The following is a 23,065-nucleotide window of genomic DNA, read 5'->3' as shown; positions in this document are numbered from 1 at the left end:
GATTCTTTTTTTTTGGGTTTTCTATAATTTTTCAAAATTTAGATTTTTTATATGTCGGCCATTTCCAAAAAAAGAGTTGTTCCACATACATGTTTTCCAAGTTTAATTTCTTTAATTAAGCAATAAAAAAAATCGGCTAACTTACCTTTAAAACTATTCAATAAAAACTGTTAATACATCCATAAGACTCCGAACTATTTATATTAATCTTTATGTCGAAATATAAGTTTCTATTATTCTCTTAAATATATAATTAAATCAATTACCTTTGTTACTTTTTATATCACTTTGCAACAAATAATTGCACATATATTTAATATCACCCGCCATTATAACCAAAGGAAAAACTATATGAATTAAAATAAACGTTGCGAATTCAAACACATTTAATAAGCATTTCCGAATAACATAATATTTATAAGCAAATTAACACTAAATAGATGAGTGAGTAACGAAAAAAAACCTGGTTTAATGGTAATAGCTTCCATAGCCTCCATACCCTCCAGAGTAAACCTTCTTGTAAGAGACTACCGGCACAACAGTTTTGCTGATGACAGGCACCACTTCTTTGGTGATAATTGGGTGGCTGTAGCTGAGAGAATCGTAGTGACCACCAGGGAAAGCCATGGCGCTAGCTACCATAGCTAAGCAAAATACAGCGATGATCTTGCAGGAAACCATTTTGGGTTATTGTTTTGTTTCAGGTTGTAGTAAACAAATAAACTGATGCTTATAAGCTTGATTGAAAGGGTATTTATAGTAATTTTTTCTGGGTTGCGTGTATATTAGTTGAATTGCTTAGCATAATATTGTTTTTTTTTAAATTAATTGGTAAATCGGAAATCATTTGTTTGATTAATTCATCATATGTTATTGGTATATGCATAAAATTAATTAGTTATATATTGTTAAGTAAGTAATTAGCAAGTGCAATGAAGATTATCAGATAAGTCTTGTACTGATTTCTTGTTAATATGTTAATATTCTACTTATTATGTGTAATTGTATGAAGGTAAGTAAGAAGTATTTTATTAACTAGTAAAACTTCAAATCTTTATTTTTAAAACACGTCATATTTTTTTATTTATATTGGTACATTAAACTGCCGAGTCTGAAGCCACTAATCAGTTTCTAAACTGGAAATTTTCTCTTGAAAAATATTTCAAGATTATTTAAGACTTTTCTCACATTTATCCTTCAACTTTCTTAAAGAAATTAGAGAATATTTGATAAGCAGACCAGACAAATCATTCATTAACATCTGATAGCTTATTTACTATATCATATTTATACAGTGTGTCAGCCGAAAGGAATAAATTAGCTAATAAATAGACGGGAGCGTGTTGGAAAAAACGCTCGAACACGTCGATTTGTTTTTATAGTTGCGCATTTTTTTTCATAAAAACTTTTTATACAGGGAGTATCAGATAACGGTGGTCAATACCATTGCTTAGTTTAAACATAACACCCTGTATGTTAATTAATTTTTAGATTCCTCAGATTATTTTAGACATATTTTATATACAATGTCCTATACCTTTCTTTGACTGTTTCTGAAATATTAGGTAAAATTCAAAAAATAACATTTAGAAAAGAAAATTATTTATTTGCCGAAAATTGTTACAACAAATTCAAAAACTTATACATAATACAAATCTAAACAATAATGCCAATGTAGGAGATGTCCAAAACGTCTTGGCAATACCCTACCCGTAAATAGAAATTTCTTCTAACGTTACTCAACATCTCAGGTGTGATCGATCTAAGTGCCCGGGTTATTCGTCTTCGTAAGTCAGTGAGTTTAGTTTTGTATACAATAGTTTTCATATATCCCCATAAGAAAAAGTCTAATGGCGTCAGATCGGGAGACAGTGCTGGCCATTCCACCGATCTGGAAATATTTGGTTGAGGTACTACCGGGCATTTATTTGGCAGTGGGGTGGTGCTCCAACTTGTTGAACCCATATCATATTCGCTGGAACTTGTGGGTTTCCTGGATCAGGATACACTACATTATTTTAAAGCAATTCTAAATAATTATCGCCATTCAAATTGCCCTCAATAAAAAAGGGACCTATGATCTGATCTTCAATTATTCCTGCCCACACGTTAACCTTTTCAGGGTATTGAGTATTGTCTTTTCTCGTCCAGCGAGGATTTTCCCCTGGACCAATAGCGGCAATTTTGACGATTGGCATGACCGTGAAGAGTAAAGGTGCACTCATCAGAAAACATGGATCACATTGCTGTCTAACATTGCCATCTTTTATTCACAAAAATACATTCTCCTGTCAAAATCGTTTTCCGTGAGCTCCTGGGTGGGTATACTATTATAGGGATGCATTTTGTTTTCGTTTAATCTTCTAATAACTGATAAATAGCTAATATCGAGTACTGGGGCTGCTTTCCGAGTAGACGTATGTGGGTGTTCCTCAAACTCAACCTGACTTATTGCATTGGCAGCTGCTTTTTTTACCTGCCTAACATGGCCCAGCTCGCGGAATTGCTTTTCTATTTTACTAATTGTCTGTTGGGTTAAAGACGCCAAATTTGGAAATTTTTCGTGAAATAAGCGAGCTACTTCCATTTGCGTCCGTGTATTATCTCCAGAGCCAATCATCTTTAGAATTGTTATTTTGTGCATTTCTGTTAAATGAACCATTCTTCTGGCTTGTAGTTAATGAAATTCTAACGACTACTTCTGTCATGCAACATGAGTCAACATTAAGTCTGGCATTAGTTTTTTCTATTCTCATATAAATAAAAAGGAATTCTGAAATAGTTTTTGCTTGCTTTATCATTACCAAGACCTAAATGAACAAAAAGTATTAAGTGAGTTGTATAGAATCTTGAAAAATAAATAATTTTCTTTTCTAAATAGTATAGTATAGGACATTGTATACAAAATATGTCTAAAATGATCTGAGGAATCTAAAAATTAATGAACATACTGGGTGTTACGTTTAAACTAAGCAAATTGGTATTGACCACCGTTATCAATTGGAACCGACCAATCGACGTGTTCGAGCGTTTTTTCCAACACGCTCATTATCTATTTATTAGCATCTATTATCAACATCTATTTATTAGCTAATTTATTCCGTTTGGCTCACACACACTGTATATTATTCTTTAATTTCCTTCTTTTATTATTATTCCGTTGAACTCATATATACCACTCCGTTTGGCAGGAAATTCCGTCTTAGAAGATTGCTTAATTTTTTCTTACTATAAGTTTTTAATAATTATGGCCTCTAGTGACGTTGGAAGAACAAAGATTTTTATAGATTGTACTTAGTGTGAAGAGGTTTAAAAAGTTTAGTGCCTTTTATAAGGTAGAATCTCTGTACACCGACAATCACTTCCATGACTTTAACTTTAACTTTAAGTATAGCATGAACTTGTGTTCATATTTTGCGTAAAATCGGAAAATACAAAAAAAATACATTTAAAAAAGGGGTAAGCTTGATCTCTACTACTGTTGTGATGCCTCCTGTATAAGCAAAGTAATCTTCCCAATGTAGATCTGAAAAAATCCTAAAATTTTTTGGCCCTTTTTGATAAAGTCCGAGACATTTTTAACACACGGTATAGATTCTAATAGAGTTAACTGTGCCTATGAGAGAAATGATGTCTAGTAAAAAATAACAGCTAACGTGATTTAACTTTTCTACTGTAAATAACGTCTCATATTTAACACCTATTCTAAAACTGTACCAGAACCGACAAATTATGGTCCAAATGACTAAAATCAACAATAAATGTTCCCTAACGGTTTAACAGTTGCAGATACAAATTTTAATAATTTTATTCATTCCTTGGAGGTACGATGGTGGCCTACTTAGTTGTGTTTGCTCTAGTTTTAGTTGGTAGTGGTGTTTGGTGTAAAAATGTTGAAAATAGTCTTGGAGAATTTAGTGAATTTGATGAGGAGGAGGTAGAAGATAGGGAATTTGGTAGTGTAAGAGACCCTAAGCAATGTAAGTAGAATAATGTTTTAAATAGGCAGTTACAACATGAAAAAGGAAAATATAAATTCAAGGTAATAGAGAGATTAACGTAGGAGAAGAAAAATGAAAAAAGCCAGTATTTTGTACCAATATCAATAGGTTACAGACACTTTCACACGCTCTGGTATAAAAAGATTTATGATTAACACAATAAATAAATATCCAAATATGATACCTATGAAAGTAATGAAAATAAAAAAGATAAAAATATTTGCTATATTTAGACACGACAAGACTTATCAGGCTCAAATATCATAAAGATTCTAAATGAAATAATAGTTCTCTTACTAAAATATGTTTACTACATACAGTGCATCCCAAAAGTTATGTCTAAATTCATTTAAAATTCAGGGGTGTGTTAGAACAAAAAAACGCTCGGACCCGTCAATTTTTATTCTAAGTTGCGCATTTTTGTACGTGAAGTTTGTATATAGCTCTGTATATTGCTGCAGGGTTGCTCAAAAATAAATTACGACCATCAACTTAATTTTTTCAAATGAAAGTACCTTTTTTTATTTAATTTTTGAAGTTCGCGTGGAATTCTACGTATGTTTCATGCATCATATCCTATACTCAAAATCAACAGTTATCGAAAAAAAGACGACCAAACATTATTATTGAAGTTCATCTTACGAGTCACCTTATCTCTGAGAATTTTTATACAGAGCAAAATTCATTCGTGTTTTTTTATTGTTGACTGGTGACCGTGTATTTTCATAGAAACTGTATGACAGTTGAACAAACAGATATTGCCAAGCGTGAAGTGTACGAGCAAAGTTGCGGTTTTCACAATAGTAAAGTTAACGGAACGAGAAAAAATAGAAATTCTGTGCATGGTTGGGTTTGGTGATAAAACACGTACTCAAAGAAAAGCTGCTCAATTATTCAATGAAATCCATCCTGATCGTCCTCCGATATGTCAAAAGGTAGTGAGTAGAATAGAGGCTAAATTTAAAGAATTCGGTCATGTTAGAAATCTGCCGAAATCTGGTCGTCCTGCTCGAGATGAAAATGAACAACTTGAAGTTTTGCTTTTTTTGGAAGAAAATCCATGCACTTCTCTGCAGATTGGGGCAAATTTACACTAACGAGTTCACCGAATAGTTAAAAAGCACAAATACCAGTCCTAGAAAGTTAACAAATATTATTTTTTCCGATGAAGCCACGTTCTGTTTAAATGGTAGTGTGAACAGACAAAATTGTCGATATTGGGCAACAGAAAATCCGCATTGGATGATGGAGGTAAACACCCAGTACCCTCAAAAACTAAATGTGTGGTGAGGAATAGTGCGCGGAAGAGTAATAGGTCCCTTTTTCTTTGAACAGACTTTAACGGGACAAGTGTGCGCTCCTCCGCACTATGCTGCCACTGTGCGTACATTTTTGGATGAAACCTTTCCCAATCGGTGGATAGAAAGGAGAGGACCTATCGAATGGCTTACTAGGTCGCCTGACCTTTTTTTTTTTTTTTAAGGAGGTTTAGGAAATCTGCTTCCAGACACCTCAGGCATTGATGGTCTAGCGCCTGAGGTAGTGTGGGGCTTTTACCCACTAAAACCCTTTCCTCCGTTTGCCCCGCTTCACCTGGCACTCTCCCATTGGGATATTCCTCAAATGAAGTAAGATTCCTCAGATAAAGTCTTCTTTCTAGTTCCTGTTACTCTCTTTCTTCTCTCTCCTTTGTTTTAACTATTCTGCCCATAAATTCTGTTATCTTTCTCCAGTTGTCTTTGTTGTCAATCATTTTGTCAATTAAATTATATTTATTTAGACTTCCTATGTTTAACTCCAAGTTACTCTTCAGGTTTTCAAATCTTTCATATTGGAAAAACATATGTTCCGCGTCATCATTATCGGAATCCCCATACATACATTGAGGGCTGTTTCTTCTTTTATATTTATGCAAGTTGCAAAAAGTTGCAAAACACTCATGACCCGATAAAAATTGTGTTACACTGTAACTTATGGTTCCGAATTTTCGATTTATCCATTGCAGGATGTCTGGTATAATTTGTATTGTCCAAGCTCCTTTCTCACTGGTTTGCCATCTTTCCTGCCACTCTTCTAAAGTGTTTTGTCTCTCCTCGATGTAGAGTACTTTCTTCTCTTCCTCTGTCATTAGTCTTTGACGGGATTTTTCAAAAATTCTGGCACGTTCTTTGACTAACATAGTGATCGGTATTTGTCCTGTTATAACCAAAATAGCATCCGCAGATACGGTGTGATAAGCACTAGCACATCGTAGCGCTAATATTCTCTGGCATGTTAAAAGTCTCCGTTCATTACAGGCAATATTTACAGCGTCCTTCCAAGCTGGTGCAGCATACAGTATTATTGATTGTACTTTTCTTTTGTACACTGACGGGCCTGCAACGTTGGGAAGAAGGGCATTGAAAGCTTTTGTTGTCTTTTTTGGCTTTTTCGATGGTTCGTTCCAGGTGCGGGGAGAAGCTCAGGCGGTAGTCTAAGGTCACACCTAGATATTTCAAAGTCTTTTCCGGGGTTATTTGGTGTTGGCCGATTTGAAATTTTATGTCCCTGCGATGTACGTAGCTCCAGGAGAAAACTAGCGCTGCAGTTTTTTCTGGTGCGACCTTTAATTTATGATGCGTCATCCATGCTATAATTTTCTTTAGTATTTTGTTACCTAGTTCTATGGTTCCCTGGACTGTTGTCGTTCTTATGAGTATTGCCAGATCATCTGCATAGCATATTAATTCCACTTCCACGTATGTCGAGAGTTTCATGACTTCATCATACATGATGTTCCACAGTGTTGGTCCCAGGACCGAACCCTGCGGAACACCAGCCCCAACCTCAAAATCGCAGTCACGATCGATCAGGACTTTCCTGTCGCGGAAGTATGATCTCAACATGTTTATCATCGACCTCTCCACGTCTCTGCTCTGCAACTTTTCAATTGTGATGTTCCAGTCGGCGGTGTTAAAGGCGTTTTTTATGTCCAAACAGATTAATGAGACGATCTGTCTAGGGGTTTTATGGACTGTTTTTATAATTTTCATAATTGGGTCCACTGTGGATTTGCCTTTTGTGAAGCCGTACTGGTTTGCATTTAACCCTCCCGTCCTTATTATATCTGCTTTGAGTCGCTCGTTTATAATTGTCTCCAAGACTTTGCCTAGTATGTCCAGAAGACATATTGGCCGATATTTTTTCTCCTCTTCAGGGCTCTTTGCTTAATGCATGGTCAATTTCTTCTTGTATCACTGGCGGTGTGTAATTAGTTTCTTCAGGTAACGGCAGGGGACTTTTTTCGGTTATGAGGTCGCCTGACCTAACACCAATGGACTTTTTTTGTAGGGATACCTCAAGTCGAAGGTATTTGTTAATAGGCCAAATAATCTAGACGACTTGAAAAAGAGAATTCGCAGAGAAGTGCGCGCCATAACTCCGGAAATGATTAAAAATGTGCAAAGAGACTTTATTGATCGCCTTGGATATTGTCAAGACGTGAATGGCAACCATTTTGAACATTTAACTTAATTTTTGTTCTTTTTTTTAATTTATTACATGAATCTTCTTTTTTTTGATAACTGTTGAGTTTAGGTATAGGACATAATGCATGAAACATACGTAGAATTCCACGCGAAATTCAAAGATGAAATAAAAAAAAGGTTCTTTAATTTGAAAAAATGAAGTTGATGGTCGTAATTTATTTTTGAGCAACCCTGTTTATACAAACTTCACGTACTAAAGATGCAAAAATATACTGGTACAAAAATCTGCAACTAGAAATAAAAATTGACGGCTCCGTTTTTTTTCCAAACACACCCCTGAATTTTAAATGAATTTAGACATAACTTTTGGGATGCACTGTATATAATACAAATAAGTATTTACATTAGCATTTCAATCAGTGGAAGTCGATTGAATTTTCAATATTTTCTTTAGAATGTTTCTCTCGCTGTGGCTCTCTTTATGTCATTATTAAATCGATGACCAATTGTTTTTTACAGATTGGCCTGCAATTGGCCTCGTCCGATTTGCAAATAGCGTTTGCACCACCTTAGAGGGCTATAATGGGGTCTGTGTCACAAGAAGACAGTGTACCTACATCGATGGATATGGTTCTGGCAGCTGCACTGGCAACGGAATCGGACGATGCTGTTTAAGTACGAAGCAACTCATACTATTCTCATTAATTTATTAATTATATAATTTATTCTTTAAAGTTCAAAGGACATGTGGGCAAACTTCAGCATACAACAACACTTATTTTTCAAACTCGGGTTTTCCAAGTACCTTCAATGGGGACGGTTCGTGTACTTTTACTATTGAGGCTTGTCCAGGGAATTCGTGTCAGGTTAGTTTATTTCCATAAACCTGGAAAAAATTGGAACAATAATATTTTTTTTAGGTCAGAATAGATTTTTTGAACTTTATTCTGGCTCAACCAGATGGAAACGGAAACTGCGTGGATGACTCCATGGTGGTAACGGGATCTGGTGAGGACGTCCCGATTATTTGTGGTGATAATTCTGGGCAGCACATTTATTTAAACTTTGTGGGCAATAACAGTATTACCATTACTATCACCACCTCATCCACAGTAGATTTGGAGCGGTCTTATAACTTCTTAATCACGCAGATTGCTTGTGACTGTCCGACTTTGGGTAAATACACACATCGGAAAAGTCTAAGGATATTTTTATAAAATAATAAAATTATAAAAAAAATTTTTTTTTGGTGATCAGGGCTTATCCTGTAGATTTCTGTGAAACAAACAGAATTTTAACACTGATAACAAATATTTTAGGAATTTTTTCACAAAAACCATGGTTTTTATATTGAAATAAATATTCTGGTAGTCTCGATTTCGTTCATGGTACAGAGTTACTGCCTTGCAGAGTGAATAAAAAAATTGTGTTTTATCATGAAACGACGCCATTTAACTTTGGACGAGATGAATAGAGCTGTAGGACTTCTTCAAGGAGGCATGCGGCAAATTAATGTAGCTGAGCGTCTAGAAGTCTCTCAGAGCGTTATAAGTCGATTGTGGCGGCGTTTTCGTGAAACTGGAAATCCAGCTGAACAACATCCAGGACGTGACCGCGCTACGACAGCTGCTCAAGATAGATTTTTAGTTTTAACTGCTAGAAGGCAACCTAACATTACAGCTCCTGAATTGGTTATCAACTTGCAGAGAGCATACAATATTACCGTAGGCCGTGAAAGTATAAGAAATCGTCTCTATGAAGCCAACCTCCACAATCGAAGTACACTTAGATGTCCACCTCTTTCCAGAGGCAATCGCGCTGCGAGATTAGAATGGTGCCAAGAATATCAAAACTGGAATGAACATGATTGGGCTACAGTTTTATTCATCGACGAATTCAGATTTGGATTTCATCCAGATTCACGTCGAGTGAGGATATGGAGACGATCTGGAAATGCAGAACGGTTAAGACATGTCGAGGAAGTGTAAACATACAGAGGGGGTACAATTATGGTATGGACTGGAATAATGATGAGCGGTAGAACCGACCTCGTTTTTCCAGATCGCTTCCTTACAGCTCAGCAGTACATCGATACTATTTTTCAACCTGTTTTTCGTCCATTTGCTGGCGCTGTTGGCCGAAACTTCCACCTAATGCATGATAATGCGCGTCCACATGTCGCACGCGTAGTGAGAGACTGGTTGGAGAACGAGGGGATTGATGTATTGCCATGGCCAGCACAATCTCCTGACCTTAATCCAATTGAGCATGTATGGGATATGCTTCAACGAAGAATGACTCCACAGATGGGTGACATTTATACTGCCTTTCGTTTCCGGGAGCGACTGATAGCGGAATGCGCAAACTTACCCCAACAAAACATCGACAACGTTATTTTGTCTGTGAACAATAGATGTCGAGCCGTCATAAACCAGCGTGGAGGTCATAGTTTGTACTAATTTGCGTTTTTTATAAAGATTTTTTTGTATCTAATTTAAAAAACATTTTTTTTTCATTATACAAAACATTAATTTTTTAAAGAAATTGTAGACTTTTTTTTTTGTAATTTTGGTTATTTTTTTAGTATAGTAAAAGAGTCTTAATTAATAATATATTTAACTATTATACCACAGATGTAAATAGCTGATTATACTATACTATATATTAACTATTATACTATACTATTTAATTATTATACTATAATTCGGCTATTATTTATCCAGAACAATAAAAAAAAAATAAGGTCAATTTATAAAAATATCCCTAGACTTTTCCGATGTGTTTATTTTGAAATAACTATTCCACAATTTTTTTTAAATATGTCTTTTCAGCTCCAGCAGGTTGTCTACAATACTACACCGAGTTAACCAATACAGTACGCAGCTTTAACTATGGCACCCAAATCAATGGGGCTGTTGTGTCTTATGGTAATGGAACTACTGTAGCTGGTACACGACAGTTAGCTAATACGAACTATGGTATTTGTGTTTATATGCAACCTGGGTAAGAATTGGTAAGTTCCGTTAGATTTGACTTTATATGGGTTCGTGCTTTATAGGTACTGCTCTATACAATGGGATCAAAGTAGTGATAGTACTTCTTTTACTGTAACCAATAACACTGCTCTGGCTGAAGTAGTAGATGGTTTACCAAGTCAACCGATCGTTGCTGGCAATTGCACTACAGATTTTGTGGTGATACCTAATCCCATCTATGTGAATGGTACTGCGGCCAACACCGATAGGTTCTGTGGCAACCAGTTTGATTCAGTTATTAGTAAGTATAGACTTGTGAGCGGGTCCTTCTGATCATTTAAAAATTATTTTTTTAGCATACTCAAAACCTTTTGTATTAACGACAGTGACAGATGCTAGTGAGTTGACTAGTGACGACGTTGCTAATAGAGGATTTTCTTTAACTTATACTCAGCAGGCATGTAGGAATGTAAATGCTTTGTTACTTTTTACGACGACGGCAGGGTAGATTTGCGGAATAAAAATATCTAAAAAGAAACCGTGTTTTTTAATTCATCATAATATTCTGATTCTTTGCAGTATTCAAGGGTTTCATAAGTAATTAGTTTCATCTTTTTTTCCTCAATCAATCTGGAGAAGATCATTTTCTTCTTCTTTAGTATGTAGTTTTTAATACTCGATTATATACTTGCAAATCAATTTTTCTTATTCATGACAATCAAGAGTAATTTAATACTCTTAACGTACTTGACCCACTTTTTCTTTTTAAGTATTTTTAATACTTTTAAGGATAAAAAATGAAATTTGACCCCGATTCATGTGTACCGACACCCAATCATTCTACAGTTTGTAATTCTAGCCATAATATCAAATTTACCATAGATTTTTATAAAACGATACCTTAATGCATATAAAATAGGGTAAGTGTTGTACCAAAGATATTAACATATTTGCTTCTATTGAATAAACAAGGTGAACAGTAAATCATTGTAAAAATGACAGGAAAATTCGTCGTTTTTCTTTCTGTTCTGGGAGTATCTTTTGCTCAATATGGCGGTGGACATGGCGGATATGCAGGTAATGGAGGTACGTAAGAAATCCATATTTACAAGTTAAGACAGAAAGAAAATGTCATTTTTCCGATTTTTTAGGAGGAAACTCATTAGGTTCCTTAGGTCATGGTTCCTCCACCATAGTAGGATCGACTGTAACTCACACGGGCCACCCTATTCATGGATCAGTAGTACTACCTCACGGTGTTAACGCAGGCATTTCACATACTTCTAGAGTACACATTCCCACGCCTGTTGTAGGAGTTGTTGCTAGTGGAGGAGCTGGAGGTTACGGCGGATTGGGTGGAGGATACGGAAGCATCGGGGGTGGATCCGGAGGATTTGGAGGTGCCGGTGGAGCTGGAGGCTTTGGAACATCCGGTGGTGCATCAGGAGGTTATGGAGGAGTTGGATTTGGTGGACATTATTAAGTTTTGTAAACACGTATTAAAGTGTTGAAAGGATATTTAAAAAAGTGGTTTTATTTGAGTATTTTTAACTCATTTTATATTAACTGGCCATTAATGGTTAATTATGTTTTTGCTGATATGGGCGAGGAAGTGCAGGCATCTCAGATGGTTTTAAAGAACCTGGTAGCTTTGAGGTTGAGGTTGGAACTGATATCTTTAAATGATCTGATCGAGCATCATGATACTAATTCATTCAGTATTTGTACTTGTAATCAATTATATGTGAGGACATAAAATTCTGAAAGATTTTTCTGTTGCTACTAGGGAACTTATAGAGGGAGGTCATAGAGAAGCTAGAGTTAATTCTAGATGGTTTGAGTGGATCTGGTAGAGCTAATTAAATAACTTCAATTTTTGCAACAAAACAATGATTTCTTTAATATTTACAAAACATTGCACATCATACAAAATATAATCACAACAAAATTGGTTCACTACGAGGCCATCCTACAGCACTAAGGGAGCAGCATAAGGGTTAGCTAAGTAAGGACTAGCTAACAAAGGAGCAGAAGCAGCTAAGTAAGGAGCTGGTCCAGCTACGTAGGGAGCAGGTCCAGCTACGTAAGGAGCGGGTGCAGCCAAAACAGGAGCAGCAGCTCTCACAATAGGAGCAGGAGCAACTAAGGGGGCGGCTCTCACGTAAGGGGCGGCTGCTACTACTGGGGCTGCTAAAGCATTGTAGTTTCTAGCGATTACTTGTGAGCTTTGGGCGGTAACTACTGCTGGGGCTATCACGGGAGCCGCTAGAGCGACCGATGGATCAGCTTTTGGGGCGGCCAGAGCGCAGGAGATGGTAGCGAGGATGACGACCTAGGAAGTGAAAAAAAATGGTGATCTATGGAATTTGTTGGATGCGATTTAATCGTTAGTTATTTTAAAAATAATATTTCAGATTTCATCAGATCATCGGTTGTTAAGGATCTGAAGATGATCTTATAATTTCAATTTTTTTAGCAATACTTTTGATATAACTTCACATTTGCAATAGCGTAATTTCTCTTATATCATGAGGAAAACGACTTAAATAATAATAAAAGAGATAGAATACTTACGAACTTGAACATTTTGTCTTAGGTAAAAGAACTTTTGTTTGTAGATCACAAAACACTGGATGTACAATGTCTTCGTTTCACTATTGCTATCAATTTATATCAAAGCACAAAGACCCCACCCACGAAATTGGTTTTTTGGGTCAATTTTCGAAATCACTTTTTGAATACCACAAGTAGACTGTGTTGCAGACATATTTTCGAATTAGTATTCAATGAGTTGCTTGGGTACTGCCACTGGGTTACGTACTACAGTATGTTGTATATGTGTGTTAAAAATTGAATTTTAAAGACGTTTTTGGAGAAATTTGGTTTGGTTTTTTGAATATTTTAGGTAATTTTTCTGATATACAGCTAAATTTTTTAGAAGAAATTAAAATAATAGTGAAAATAATTAATTAGTTTCTAAGTTGAAATAAGGAATTTAATGTTAATGAGAAAGCCTAATTTTAGAAATCATAAGACATTAAACCTAAGTTAAGTCAAAATTTCGAAAAATTGAGAAGGGAACTTCTAAAGAGCCAGACTGAGATAAGGTTATAGCAATGAATTTTTAATCTAGACCCTTTTTCCTATAGCACCGGTAATTTCTATATTTCTATTTGCATCTTCTAAAAATTATGATTTTCTTACGTAATTTAATTATGTATAAAAACAAGCTATGTAAAGACCTCATGTGACAAAGATGCTTCGTCAGGAATGCTGTGCATTGCCAAAAAAAAGCCATTTCGTGAAAAAACTTGTACTTATGCATAGACAAGGAAAGTTGTAATGAGTTGAAAAAACCTCTGAAGAATATAAATACCCATGAGTTACGTTGGATAAATATAGTAAAGAATAATAAATAGAGCAAAAAAATTAAAACTTAACAGCCTTCAGAGACAGGCCTGCTTGTTCATTACGGGAGCGATGAGAACCACCCCGACAACCGTCATAAAAGTACTACTTGGACTGACCCCTCTGCCTATATACCTGCAGGAGGAATCCATAAGAACTACTTACATCCTGTACCATGTCATAAATGGTATGTTAGCAAACAAAGTCCGGATGTAATAAACTAGTGAGTTCAATGGAATGAACTAGCTGAGAAGGTGTGCAATCACAGCAGACTTAGTATGCCATCAGACCTAATGCCAAGAAAGATACTAAACATAAGTTTATCGTTCAACATACCAGAGCGAGGGGATTGGGATCAGAAACGGATTGAACTAGAGAAAGTGGACATCCGAGTATATTCAGATGGCTCCAAAACCAATTTTGTAGTAGGACCTGGAATATACTGTACTAACCCAACACATATACTATCTGCTACCTAAATCTGCTTCCTACCATAAAGATCTACCTGCCTTGGGAAACACTCATCCATTTTTTAAGCGGAAGTACATCATAGCATTGAAATCTGTGCAAGAATGTTTAACCAAATGCAACTGAAGACAGAACCATCAAAATCTACAGTGATAGTCAGGCGGCTCTAAAAGGGCTCGAATTCTCGCCGACCTGTACATCTAGAATAATATGTAGCTGCAAAAATTAGCTTATACTTAGGAAGGAAACAAAGTTACCCTAACATGAATTCCGGGACACGTTGGACTTACAGAAAATGCGGCGGTTGGCAAGCTAGCCAAAAAAGGTTCAGAACTAGCATTAGGAATTGCCTGCAATACGGAAAAACACAAAATCACAACCCTGGTGTATAACAAAGTAATGTGCTACTGGGAAGGATTACCAGGACACAAACATGCGAAGACATAAGCACCATAAGGGAACTTAATCGGAAATACCTAAAAGCCCTAATAGGAATGTATACCGGCCACTGCAGACTGCGTCACCAGATAAATAGGATTGGTTTGGCGGGGAAATCGCCGAATGCAGACTATGTATGGAGATAACACTAGAAAAAATGAAACAGGCCATCCTCGGTAACGCCTTACGTAAGACGAAAGATATTAGGAATGCTTCTCCCAATCAAATGATCCAACTCTTAAAGAAGGCAGATTTGCTGGAGACGTATAAACACCAGAATAAAAGTGAGCCACAATAGACCTAGGGTCGTAGTGGAGGGACACAAGGTGCCCCACTCGTAAGAGTGATATAGGCACGGTAAGTAATTAACGAACAGAATTCTCTGGAGTAAAAACATAATGAATCATTGGAAATGCAATATATTTAACACATTAATTAAAAGCAATTTATTATATGATTCAGAAATATGGAGAATGACACAAAAATATAAAAGAATAGTGAAAGCAAAGGAAATGGATGCACTGAGAAGATTAACCTGAATATGAAGAACTGAGAGTGACAATATACGGGATCAAATAGGAATCTTACTATAATTTTACTATAACATATGAATGACAACAAAATTCCTTAATAAACAGTGAATTGGATACCATACCATTGGAAAAACGGGGACACCCAAAAAAAATCTGGAAAGAGGGAATTTGCATAGCAATGAGTGTAAGAAACTTAGACGATACACAATGGGCGACAACGTCGTCGCATGCTTTTCTACATTTTTTATAGCGCGCTCCATATCTATATTATCACTTGGATCTTCTGAAAATCATATTTTTTTTACGTAATTCATATATTTATACAAAAAAAAAACATAATTTTATTTCCACTCTTTATGATGTATCACAATGAGTATTATCACTTTATTTCTATCTCATTTCTGTTTCAATATTACCATTTGAATATTATATAAATTTTTCACGTTTTTCTTACCTAATTTACTTAACTATAATAATTTTTTCTTTTCTATTGCAATATGTTCAAATAAATGCCAATAGTTTTATCAAATAAATAAAACATACTTTTCAAAAATATTCTTTTTATTTACAACTCCATATCATACAAAACTATTTACATGATAATCAACTTGTTCAATTATAATATCCCCTTGGAGAAAACTCCTCATTGGTAAGCAACCCAGGAGCAGCAGACCTTTGCTGCTGCTGCTGGTCACCCTGTTGACCTTTAGCAGCATTCAACTGAGCAATCTGTCTCTGTTGTCCGGCACCCTTAATTCTAATCTGTTGTTGCAACCTAGCGACATTCTCTTGAGCCTCAAACTGTTGAACTTTAACTTGAGAGCGTTGTTGTTGCTGCTGCTGCTGTTGAGGAGCAGCACGTAAACGAGCCGACTCAATATCAACCGATTCCGAGTCCGGATTTAAAGCTGGCTGAAAGGCAGGAGCTGGAGCTGGTTGAGCTGGTTGAGCTCCAGCGACAGCTACGGGTGCAGCTGGAAGAGCAGCTACAGGTGGATTGGCTAAGACTGGAAAATTAGCTAAAACACGTCCAGCAGGTAGAGCTACGACCGGGCTTGTAACTAATGGGGCTGGGGCCACATAAGGAGCAGAAATGTATTGGGCAAAGTAGGGAGCAAATCTTGTTACTTGACTGACAGAGGCGCCTGAAGAAGCAACTACTTGTGCTACAGGGGTTAGAGTTTCTAGTCTTGCAGGTGCTACAGCTTCGAGCTTAGCTGCAGCTACAGGAGCTACTGCTGGTTGAACTGGAGCCACTAAAGGAGCTGCTAAGGCATTATGGTTTTGGGCAAAGTACTGGCTGCTTCTGGAAGTGACTACTGCAGCAGGAGCTGGGGCTACTGGCAGTACTTCAGCTACATTAGAAGCTAGAGCTTGCAAAGTTGCAAGCGACAGGAGAATTACCTAAAAAAAATTAACTGGTTTTAGCATATTTCTTAGGTGCATTTAGAATTTAAAAATGACTTACAGCTTGAAACATGTTTTCTTATATTTGCTGCTGTTTGTTGGACAAATGAGCAACTGATGGTGGTTGATACAAGAACCATCCAAATATACATTTATATACATTTAAAACAAGCCCCACTTAAACGGCAAAAAATCAACAATAATTTGAGTTCTAGGACGAAAAATTTGGTAATATACCACGTTAATTGAAGTTGAAACTTATTAGTATGCACTTAGAGTTTATATGCTATAGCAGCATAGATTTTTTTAAAAATAAAACAATGACACGTTGAGTAATGGTTAAAAATGCATATATTTTCATTAATTTTAAATCTAGGATTTTGAAACGATTTATTAATAGTATTGGATTTTTTTCATTTAACGTTTAAAGAATTTAAATGAATGAAATTTAAATTGTATAAAAAATTCATATAACTGGTTATACCAATAAAATCCATTAACTGAGTTCTAGGAAACTTTAGATCTTAACGAACTATAAAATATGAAAAAACGATGTCTTTAGGGCTGTAATTAGAGAGTGCGTACTGTTTACTCACTACATACTATGAATAAAAAAGTTCCAAAAACAAAGATCCGAGTAAGAAGGTAAGTTGAAACTACTTAATAATTATTTTCATCATTAAAGCGAAATCACCAGCACCATAAAGCCATTATATGAGATTGTTAAATTCAATGGCAGTAAGAAATGATGATTAAGTGCGCTCAGGTAATTTAATAGTCTGATACATTGGGAGCATACATACACATAATATTCTGGGTAAATTCCAATAATATTCCTTTATTTTAAAAGTTATTATATCTGTACAAGGATTTTTTATCTTTGTTGATCTATTATCCTTATCAAATGTTATCTATCTACTGCAGGCTGTAGATCTCCTTAAAATGTTTCCAATTGCACTTTTCAATCGAAATTTCCAAGGTTTCGGTTTTATGCTTTCATCGTTCAGTTTTCTGGGTAGACCAACTGATTGGAGCATTTGTTATGCGTGGTCTCTAACATAATACACTTTTTGCCCATTTTTATTCTGACCTTCTGACTAAGTGCCCTGCCCAAGATATTTCTCGATGATGTCAGTTGTCTTCTTTTGCCGATGAATGTCTTTATTTCTTGTATGGTTTGTATGACTTTAGTTGCCTGGAAGAATTTATTTAATGTCTTATTCCAGGCAGTTGATATCGTTATTAATATTTTTCCAGGCACTTGAAATTATTTGTTGACATTATTTATGTCTTATTTCAGATAATTGACGATTTAAAAATAAGACTTTTAGTGCTTGGAATAATAAATAAAATTTCATTTTAACTTGGAAAAAAATTGGAAATCTTCATCATGTAGTTAAGTCGGTTTATTTATTCCTCAATTGCCTCGAATGGATAAAATAATTATTTTTATGCAGGTAGTTGAAGAATAACGTCTATGTGTTATTTCAGGTAGTTGACGATTTAAAAATAAGACGTTTAGTGCTTGGAATAACGAATAAAAATTCATTCACCTTCGTCATGTAGTTGAGTTAGTTTATTTATTCTTCAACTGCCTTGAATAAATAAAATAATTATTATGATACAGGCAGTTGAAGAATAACGTCTATTTTAGTCCAGGCAATTTTTGGGAGGAAAACTTAATAATTTTTTTCCAAGCCCTTATTTTTTATTAAAGGGGAAATTATTTTTTTAATGTTGATTTCAGGCAGTTAAATTAAAATTAATATTAACTGCCTGTAAATAATGAGTCTGGAATAAGATATTGAAAGTATTATTTCGGGCAATTAAAATACAAATACAAATTAGTGTATTTGCCAAAAGAAAAAAGAAGAATACATTTTATGAAAAAAGAAGTTTGACAAAAACGACAGTTCATCGATTATAAAAAAACCGCTTCACATGCTCCTGAAGGAAAGCATATGTGAACTATCTTTTACACAACAAACAAAACAGCTAAATATTTCTAAATAAAAACTAACCCAAAAAAAGAATCAATAGATGGCCGATGCAAGCACTATCATTAGTATTTAATCTATGAAATAATTTAAAATGACTACAAGAAATATAACGTTAGGTTAAGAAAAATAAAACAAAAAATTAGCAAAAAAAAATTTCATTTAAAAATTATCAACTCCTTAAAATAAAGAATAATTGCAACTTTTTAGAAAAAAAAACTGAATAAAAACATCAATTGTCTGGAATGAGAAATAGAAATTATTTTTTTTAAGTGCCTAAAAAATCATCCCCTGTTATGGAATATCCTAAATATATAATAAAAAATAATAATTTAGGGAAGTATTAATATGAATCATTCCCAATAGACATCATGGACCAGTCTATTAAAGTACTTGAGCGCATTTGACGACCGTTTTACATTCTGTCATGGAATTCAGCACTGTGATGAAATGATCTTATGAGTGAACTACAATGCATTAAAGCTCAAAAGAATGTAGAGTTGTTGTGTAAAAACTATAGAATTTTTAACCAAAATCTTAAAATATTCTCTAAATTAGTAATTATTCTGCATATTTACTTAAATAGTATTTTTAAAATTTATATTTAATTTTTACCAATATGTGAAAATAATCTAAAGGATTTACTCGAGGATATCTGCATTAGTTTTTAGATTTTCAGAAATATTTTAAAGGATAATTAAAATGTTTTAAATCTTCGAAAAATTTAAAAAGTCTAACATTTCTGGAATAATTTTGAATTTTTTTTTATTAGTTAGAAAAATTGTTGAAAAAGCATCATTTTGTTTTTAAGCAGTTTCTTGTTAATTTATTTGTTGTGTTTTTATTTTTATTTATATTTTATTATACCTATTATTAAAGGAATGTATAGTTATTCCCAAAACCACAATATAGAAATATTGATTGAAGTCGAATGTTGAAAATTGTCGTGCTATTTCGTTAATTCTATTTAAGCTTTATAAACTCAAATTATTGTTCTATCAAATGGCTTTAGAAACTGGCATTTAACCAGCTTGATAGTGATAGATTTATACGACAAGGTACTTTAGGGTGGCTTACACCACATTTTATTTTTTATCAAGAGCCTTACAGTATGTTGAGCATAACATTCTTCTACAAAAATTAAATTACTAGAATTTTGACTTTAGTAGTTCTTTAGTTTAGTAGTCATTTGGTTCGGGCCTATTTGACTGGCATAAGTCATTTGGTGTTGCTGAAGGGATATGAGTCGCAGAGTTCAGCACTGAATCTTTGAGTTCGGCAAGGCATATTTTATATTTGATATACGTTAATCATCTGCCTATTTACCATGATGGCTCGGTGTTTTATCTCTTATATGCGAACCAAGTAATTTTTTTAATTACTGGTGTTGGTAAAGCTCATATTTCTCACGTCTTTCAAGAGTCATGTACTAACTTAAAAGACGGGGATATTTCAAAGAAATTATATTTGAATTAAACCAAAATTCAGCACAATCTATTTTCTCTTCGAGATCTTCGCTCTTTCCTGCATCTCTTGAATTTAACTGTAAGTCTCCTTGGTAGAGTTTTGACGGAGTTTTAACCTGGCCGAGTCTTGTTGAAGGATTATAATCCAAATTGTCAAGATCCATATTCCTTGTCCATAGGCTCTGTACTAAGGGGCATTCTTAGGGTTATTTATTCTACCTATTTTCATTCTCTAATGACATATTGTCCTATTAGTTGCGGATACTCGGTGTATATGTCTAAGATATTTGCATCGCAAAGAAGATGTTTGAGGGTTATTGCTCGTTTGAGCTACAGAGAATGTCGTAAATCCTACTTTGGGGACTTGAACATTTTCACTACATATTCACTACCCTGTGCATTTATTCTCGAGTGCCTATTATACATTAGAGAAAATGTGACATGTGCTGAGTTATGTATTACCTAGCGACACTTTATTTAACTCCTTAATTCCACCTTTTCATCGACTTTTCAGATCAAAACTAAGGTTTCTCGCTATGAAGTGAAACTCTTTAATGGTAATGCCTCTGTAAGGGTTCTGACTATTTACACAGGATGTACACTAATTATACCTTAAAAACCCCTTGACCATAACCAATTCGGAAAAAAAAAATTAATAAAAAAATAGCAACGAGGCATCGTCCAAAAATATTTTAACTTTGCAAAGTGGCTATAAGAGGGCGCAACTGTCAAAATAAGAATATAAAGTTATTTAAAGATTTCGAGTCCAATAAAGCCAGCCTATGCCCTATGAATCCTAGAACTTCCTCACTGTACGGCTTACCAAAAATACATAAAGAGGGTATTCCTATGAGACCAGTGGTTTTGTTCGTCAGTTCGCTCTGCTATAGACTGTCCCCTTGGCTTAACACTACTCTCAGGACAATGACAGGATTTCAAAATGAATTTTCGATGAAAAACTCAATAGAACTTGCAAATTTTGTAAAAAATATTAATATATCCGATAATGCTATTTTGATTTCCCTGGACGTAAAAAATCTCTTTCCCAGCATACCCGCCTCAGAATGTGTAACGTTAGTTGAAGAATTGCTTAACTCCACCAACCTCCCTAAGTTAGTTATAGACAACCTCGTATGTCTCTTATCGCTGGTTTTGGAATAAAACTTTTTTAAATTTAATGGAAAATTTTTTAAGCAATCAGCAGGACTCGCTATAGGCTCATGCCTTTCACCTTTCTTAAGCGAAGTATTTATGAGCCATTTAGAAAATCAAATTATGGTTAGTAAGTTTTTTAAATTTATAATTACATACAAAAGGGATGTCGATGACATTTTTCTAGTCTGGAGAGGAAATGACGATGATTTGGCGGGATTTTTGAATTTCGTAAATTCTCTTCATAGTAACATAATTTTTACTCTGGAAAAAGAAGTTAATAAGACTTTACCATTTTTGGATTTACTTGTACCTGATTAGGTACAACAATGCAATAACTTTTGAAGTGTACAGAAGACCATCCGCTACGGATAAATTTATCCAATTTAATTCCCTTTCTCCTGGCCAACACAAGTTTGCTGCTCTTAACTCAATCTTCTATAGATTATTTAATTTACTTCTCTCCAATGTGGCCTTTAAAAAAGAGTACAATATAATAAAATCTATTGCAATCAACAATAACCTTCCTCTATCAAGTTTCAAAAAACTTTTTTAATAAGTACAAACTTTCGTACCGCATTGTACATCAGGAGGAAAGGGAACGTAATAATAAAAATTTTAGATGTTTAACTTACTTTGCAGGTATTTCCCAGGGGGTGACGAAATTCTTTAAACCTTTTAACATCTCAATCGCCTTTAAGACTTCTAATTCCGTAAAGCGAAATCTGGTTAAACCATTGGATAAGCCACATCCGCTTTCGAAATCGGGAGTTTATAGTTTGCATTGTGCCGATTGCCCTACGATTTATGTGGGACAGTCCGGGAAGAAAATTTCAACAAGGGTACAAGAACATCTAGGTCTGGTGAACAAGTTTAAAGCCACCGACCTCGTCGAGACCAAGTCAGCGTTTGCCAATTATTTATTGTCAACAGGTCATAATTTTTCCTACCCCAATAATCTGGCAGTGGTTCATGACTGCCAGAAGGGCAAAAAGCTAGATCTTTTTTGAAAAGCTAGAGATTACAAGAGCGAGGAAGAGTCCAGTTTTAACTTGCGTTAACGACGTGTTCAATTTTGAGCCGGGACTCATTTTTAATAACATCTTGTAGTTTCCTCCTTTCTTTTTAAGCTATCGCATGAACGGTGTGGCCTAGCGGTCAACGCAGCAAACGGTATCAGTCTTGCTGCAAGGTTGTAGGTTCAAATCTCGATAGTTCCTTTATAGTTTTTTATTATTTTCTTGTATTCAAGTTCAATGTTATTGTTTTTTACATATTTGTGACGTCAGTTTTTTAAACTTATATTTTACCGTTCAGTGTGTTTGTATATTTGACACAGTCGGGCGTGTTTTTAACCTTCTTGAGGTATATTTTTTTATTTTACTTATTTAAGGTCTTTTTGTAATTTTATTTGGTTTTGTTTACATTATTTCTTAGGTCTGATGATGCTCTTAGGACCGAAACACGTGTCACCACTCTAACAAATTAAACAAATTTTTTTGAGACCGAGACTTTGTGTTGTTCTCCTTTGATTTATTTATATCAGGGTCTCTTTGAGAATATGGACGACTTCTTTCAAAGTTATTCAGGACAGAGCGGGACATGTATCCATCATTTTGACCTTGAAGTCGTTTTTTAGGGTTAATTCAAGGTCAGAGTAATATTTTTAAATGGAAATCTTACATTTAAAACATCGTAAAAAAATCAAGGTCAGGTTACAAAAATTTGGTTCTTAGTTGTTTCTGTTTGAGTT

General features: G+C 34.8%; 4 protein-coding genes across 4 annotated transcripts; 2 read left to right on the top strand and 2 right to left on the bottom strand.

The window, feature by feature from the left end:
• The first annotated feature begins 3,829 nt into the window (after window positions 1-3,829).
• Window positions 3,830-10,955, top strand: LOC126739816 (uncharacterized). Its single transcript, XM_050445635.1, has 7 exons — window positions 3,830-3,980; window positions 7,988-8,143; window positions 8,204-8,334; window positions 8,389-8,644; window positions 10,300-10,471; window positions 10,527-10,744; window positions 10,800-10,955. The coding sequence occupies exons 1-7, from the start codon at window positions 3,830-3,832 to the stop codon at window positions 10,949-10,951; spliced, it is 1,236 nt and encodes a 411-aa protein (XP_050301592.1). The 3' UTR covers window positions 10,952-10,955.
• Window positions 10,956-11,361: 406 nt separating this feature from the next.
• On the top strand, window positions 11,362-11,970 carry LOC126739574 (uncharacterized). The gene is made up of 2 exons (XM_050445329.1): window positions 11,362-11,529; window positions 11,595-11,970. The coding sequence occupies exons 1-2, from the start codon at window positions 11,439-11,441 to the stop codon at window positions 11,924-11,926; spliced, it is 423 nt and encodes a 140-aa protein (XP_050301286.1). The 5' UTR covers window positions 11,362-11,438; the 3' UTR covers window positions 11,927-11,970.
• A 346-nt stretch (window positions 11,971-12,316) lies between these two features.
• Window positions 12,317-13,155, bottom strand: LOC126739475 (cuticle protein 16.5-like). Its single transcript, XM_050445152.1, has 2 exons — window positions 13,018-13,155; window positions 12,317-12,775 (listed from the first exon to the last, which is right to left on the bottom strand). The coding sequence occupies exons 1-2, from the start codon at window positions 13,027-13,029 to the stop codon at window positions 12,413-12,415; spliced, it is 375 nt and encodes a 124-aa protein (XP_050301109.1). The 5' UTR covers window positions 13,030-13,155; the 3' UTR covers window positions 12,317-12,412.
• Window positions 13,156-15,833: 2,678 nt separating this feature from the next.
• LOC126739317 (translation initiation factor IF-2-like) lies at window positions 15,834-16,828 on the bottom strand. Its single transcript, XM_050444945.1, has 2 exons — window positions 16,759-16,828; window positions 15,834-16,694 (listed from the first exon to the last, which is right to left on the bottom strand). The coding sequence occupies exons 1-2, from the start codon at window positions 16,768-16,770 to the stop codon at window positions 15,903-15,905; spliced, it is 804 nt and encodes a 267-aa protein (XP_050300902.1). The 5' UTR covers window positions 16,771-16,828; the 3' UTR covers window positions 15,834-15,902.
• Window positions 16,829-23,065: the final 6,237 nt, after the last annotated feature.

The sequence above is a fragment of the Anthonomus grandis genome, chromosome 8 (assembly GCF_022605725.1).
Source record: "Anthonomus grandis grandis chromosome 8, icAntGran1.3, whole genome shotgun sequence".
NCBI classification, from domain to species: domain Eukaryota; kingdom Metazoa; phylum Arthropoda; class Insecta; order Coleoptera; family Curculionidae; genus Anthonomus; species Anthonomus grandis.
This window is presented reverse-complemented; position numbering and strand designations above follow the sequence as displayed.

What these genes read in the sequence shown, in the direction of transcription:
- LOC126739816 (XM_050445635.1), top strand. Translation starts at nt 3,830, where the DNA reads ATGGTGGCCTACTTAGTTGTGTTTGCTCTAGTTTTAGTTGGTAGTGGT. An exon ending in TGTAAGAGACCCTAAGCAAT is followed by an intron (nt 3,981 to 7,987) that starts GTAAGTAGAATA and finishes TGTTTTTTACAG; the next exon opens with ATTGGCCTGCAATTGGCCTC. An exon ending in GTCCAGGGAATTCGTGTCAG is followed by an intron (nt 8,335 to 8,388) that starts GTTAGTTTATTT and finishes TATTTTTTTTAG; the next exon opens with GTCAGAATAGATTTTTTGAA.
- LOC126739574 (XM_050445329.1), top strand. Translation starts at nt 11,439, where the DNA reads ATGACAGGAAAATTCGTCGTTTTTCTTTCTGTTCTGGGAGTATCTTTT. An exon ending in CGGATATGCAGGTAATGGAG is followed by an intron (nt 11,530 to 11,594) that starts GTACGTAAGAAA and finishes CCGATTTTTTAG; the next exon opens with GAGGAAACTCATTAGGTTCC.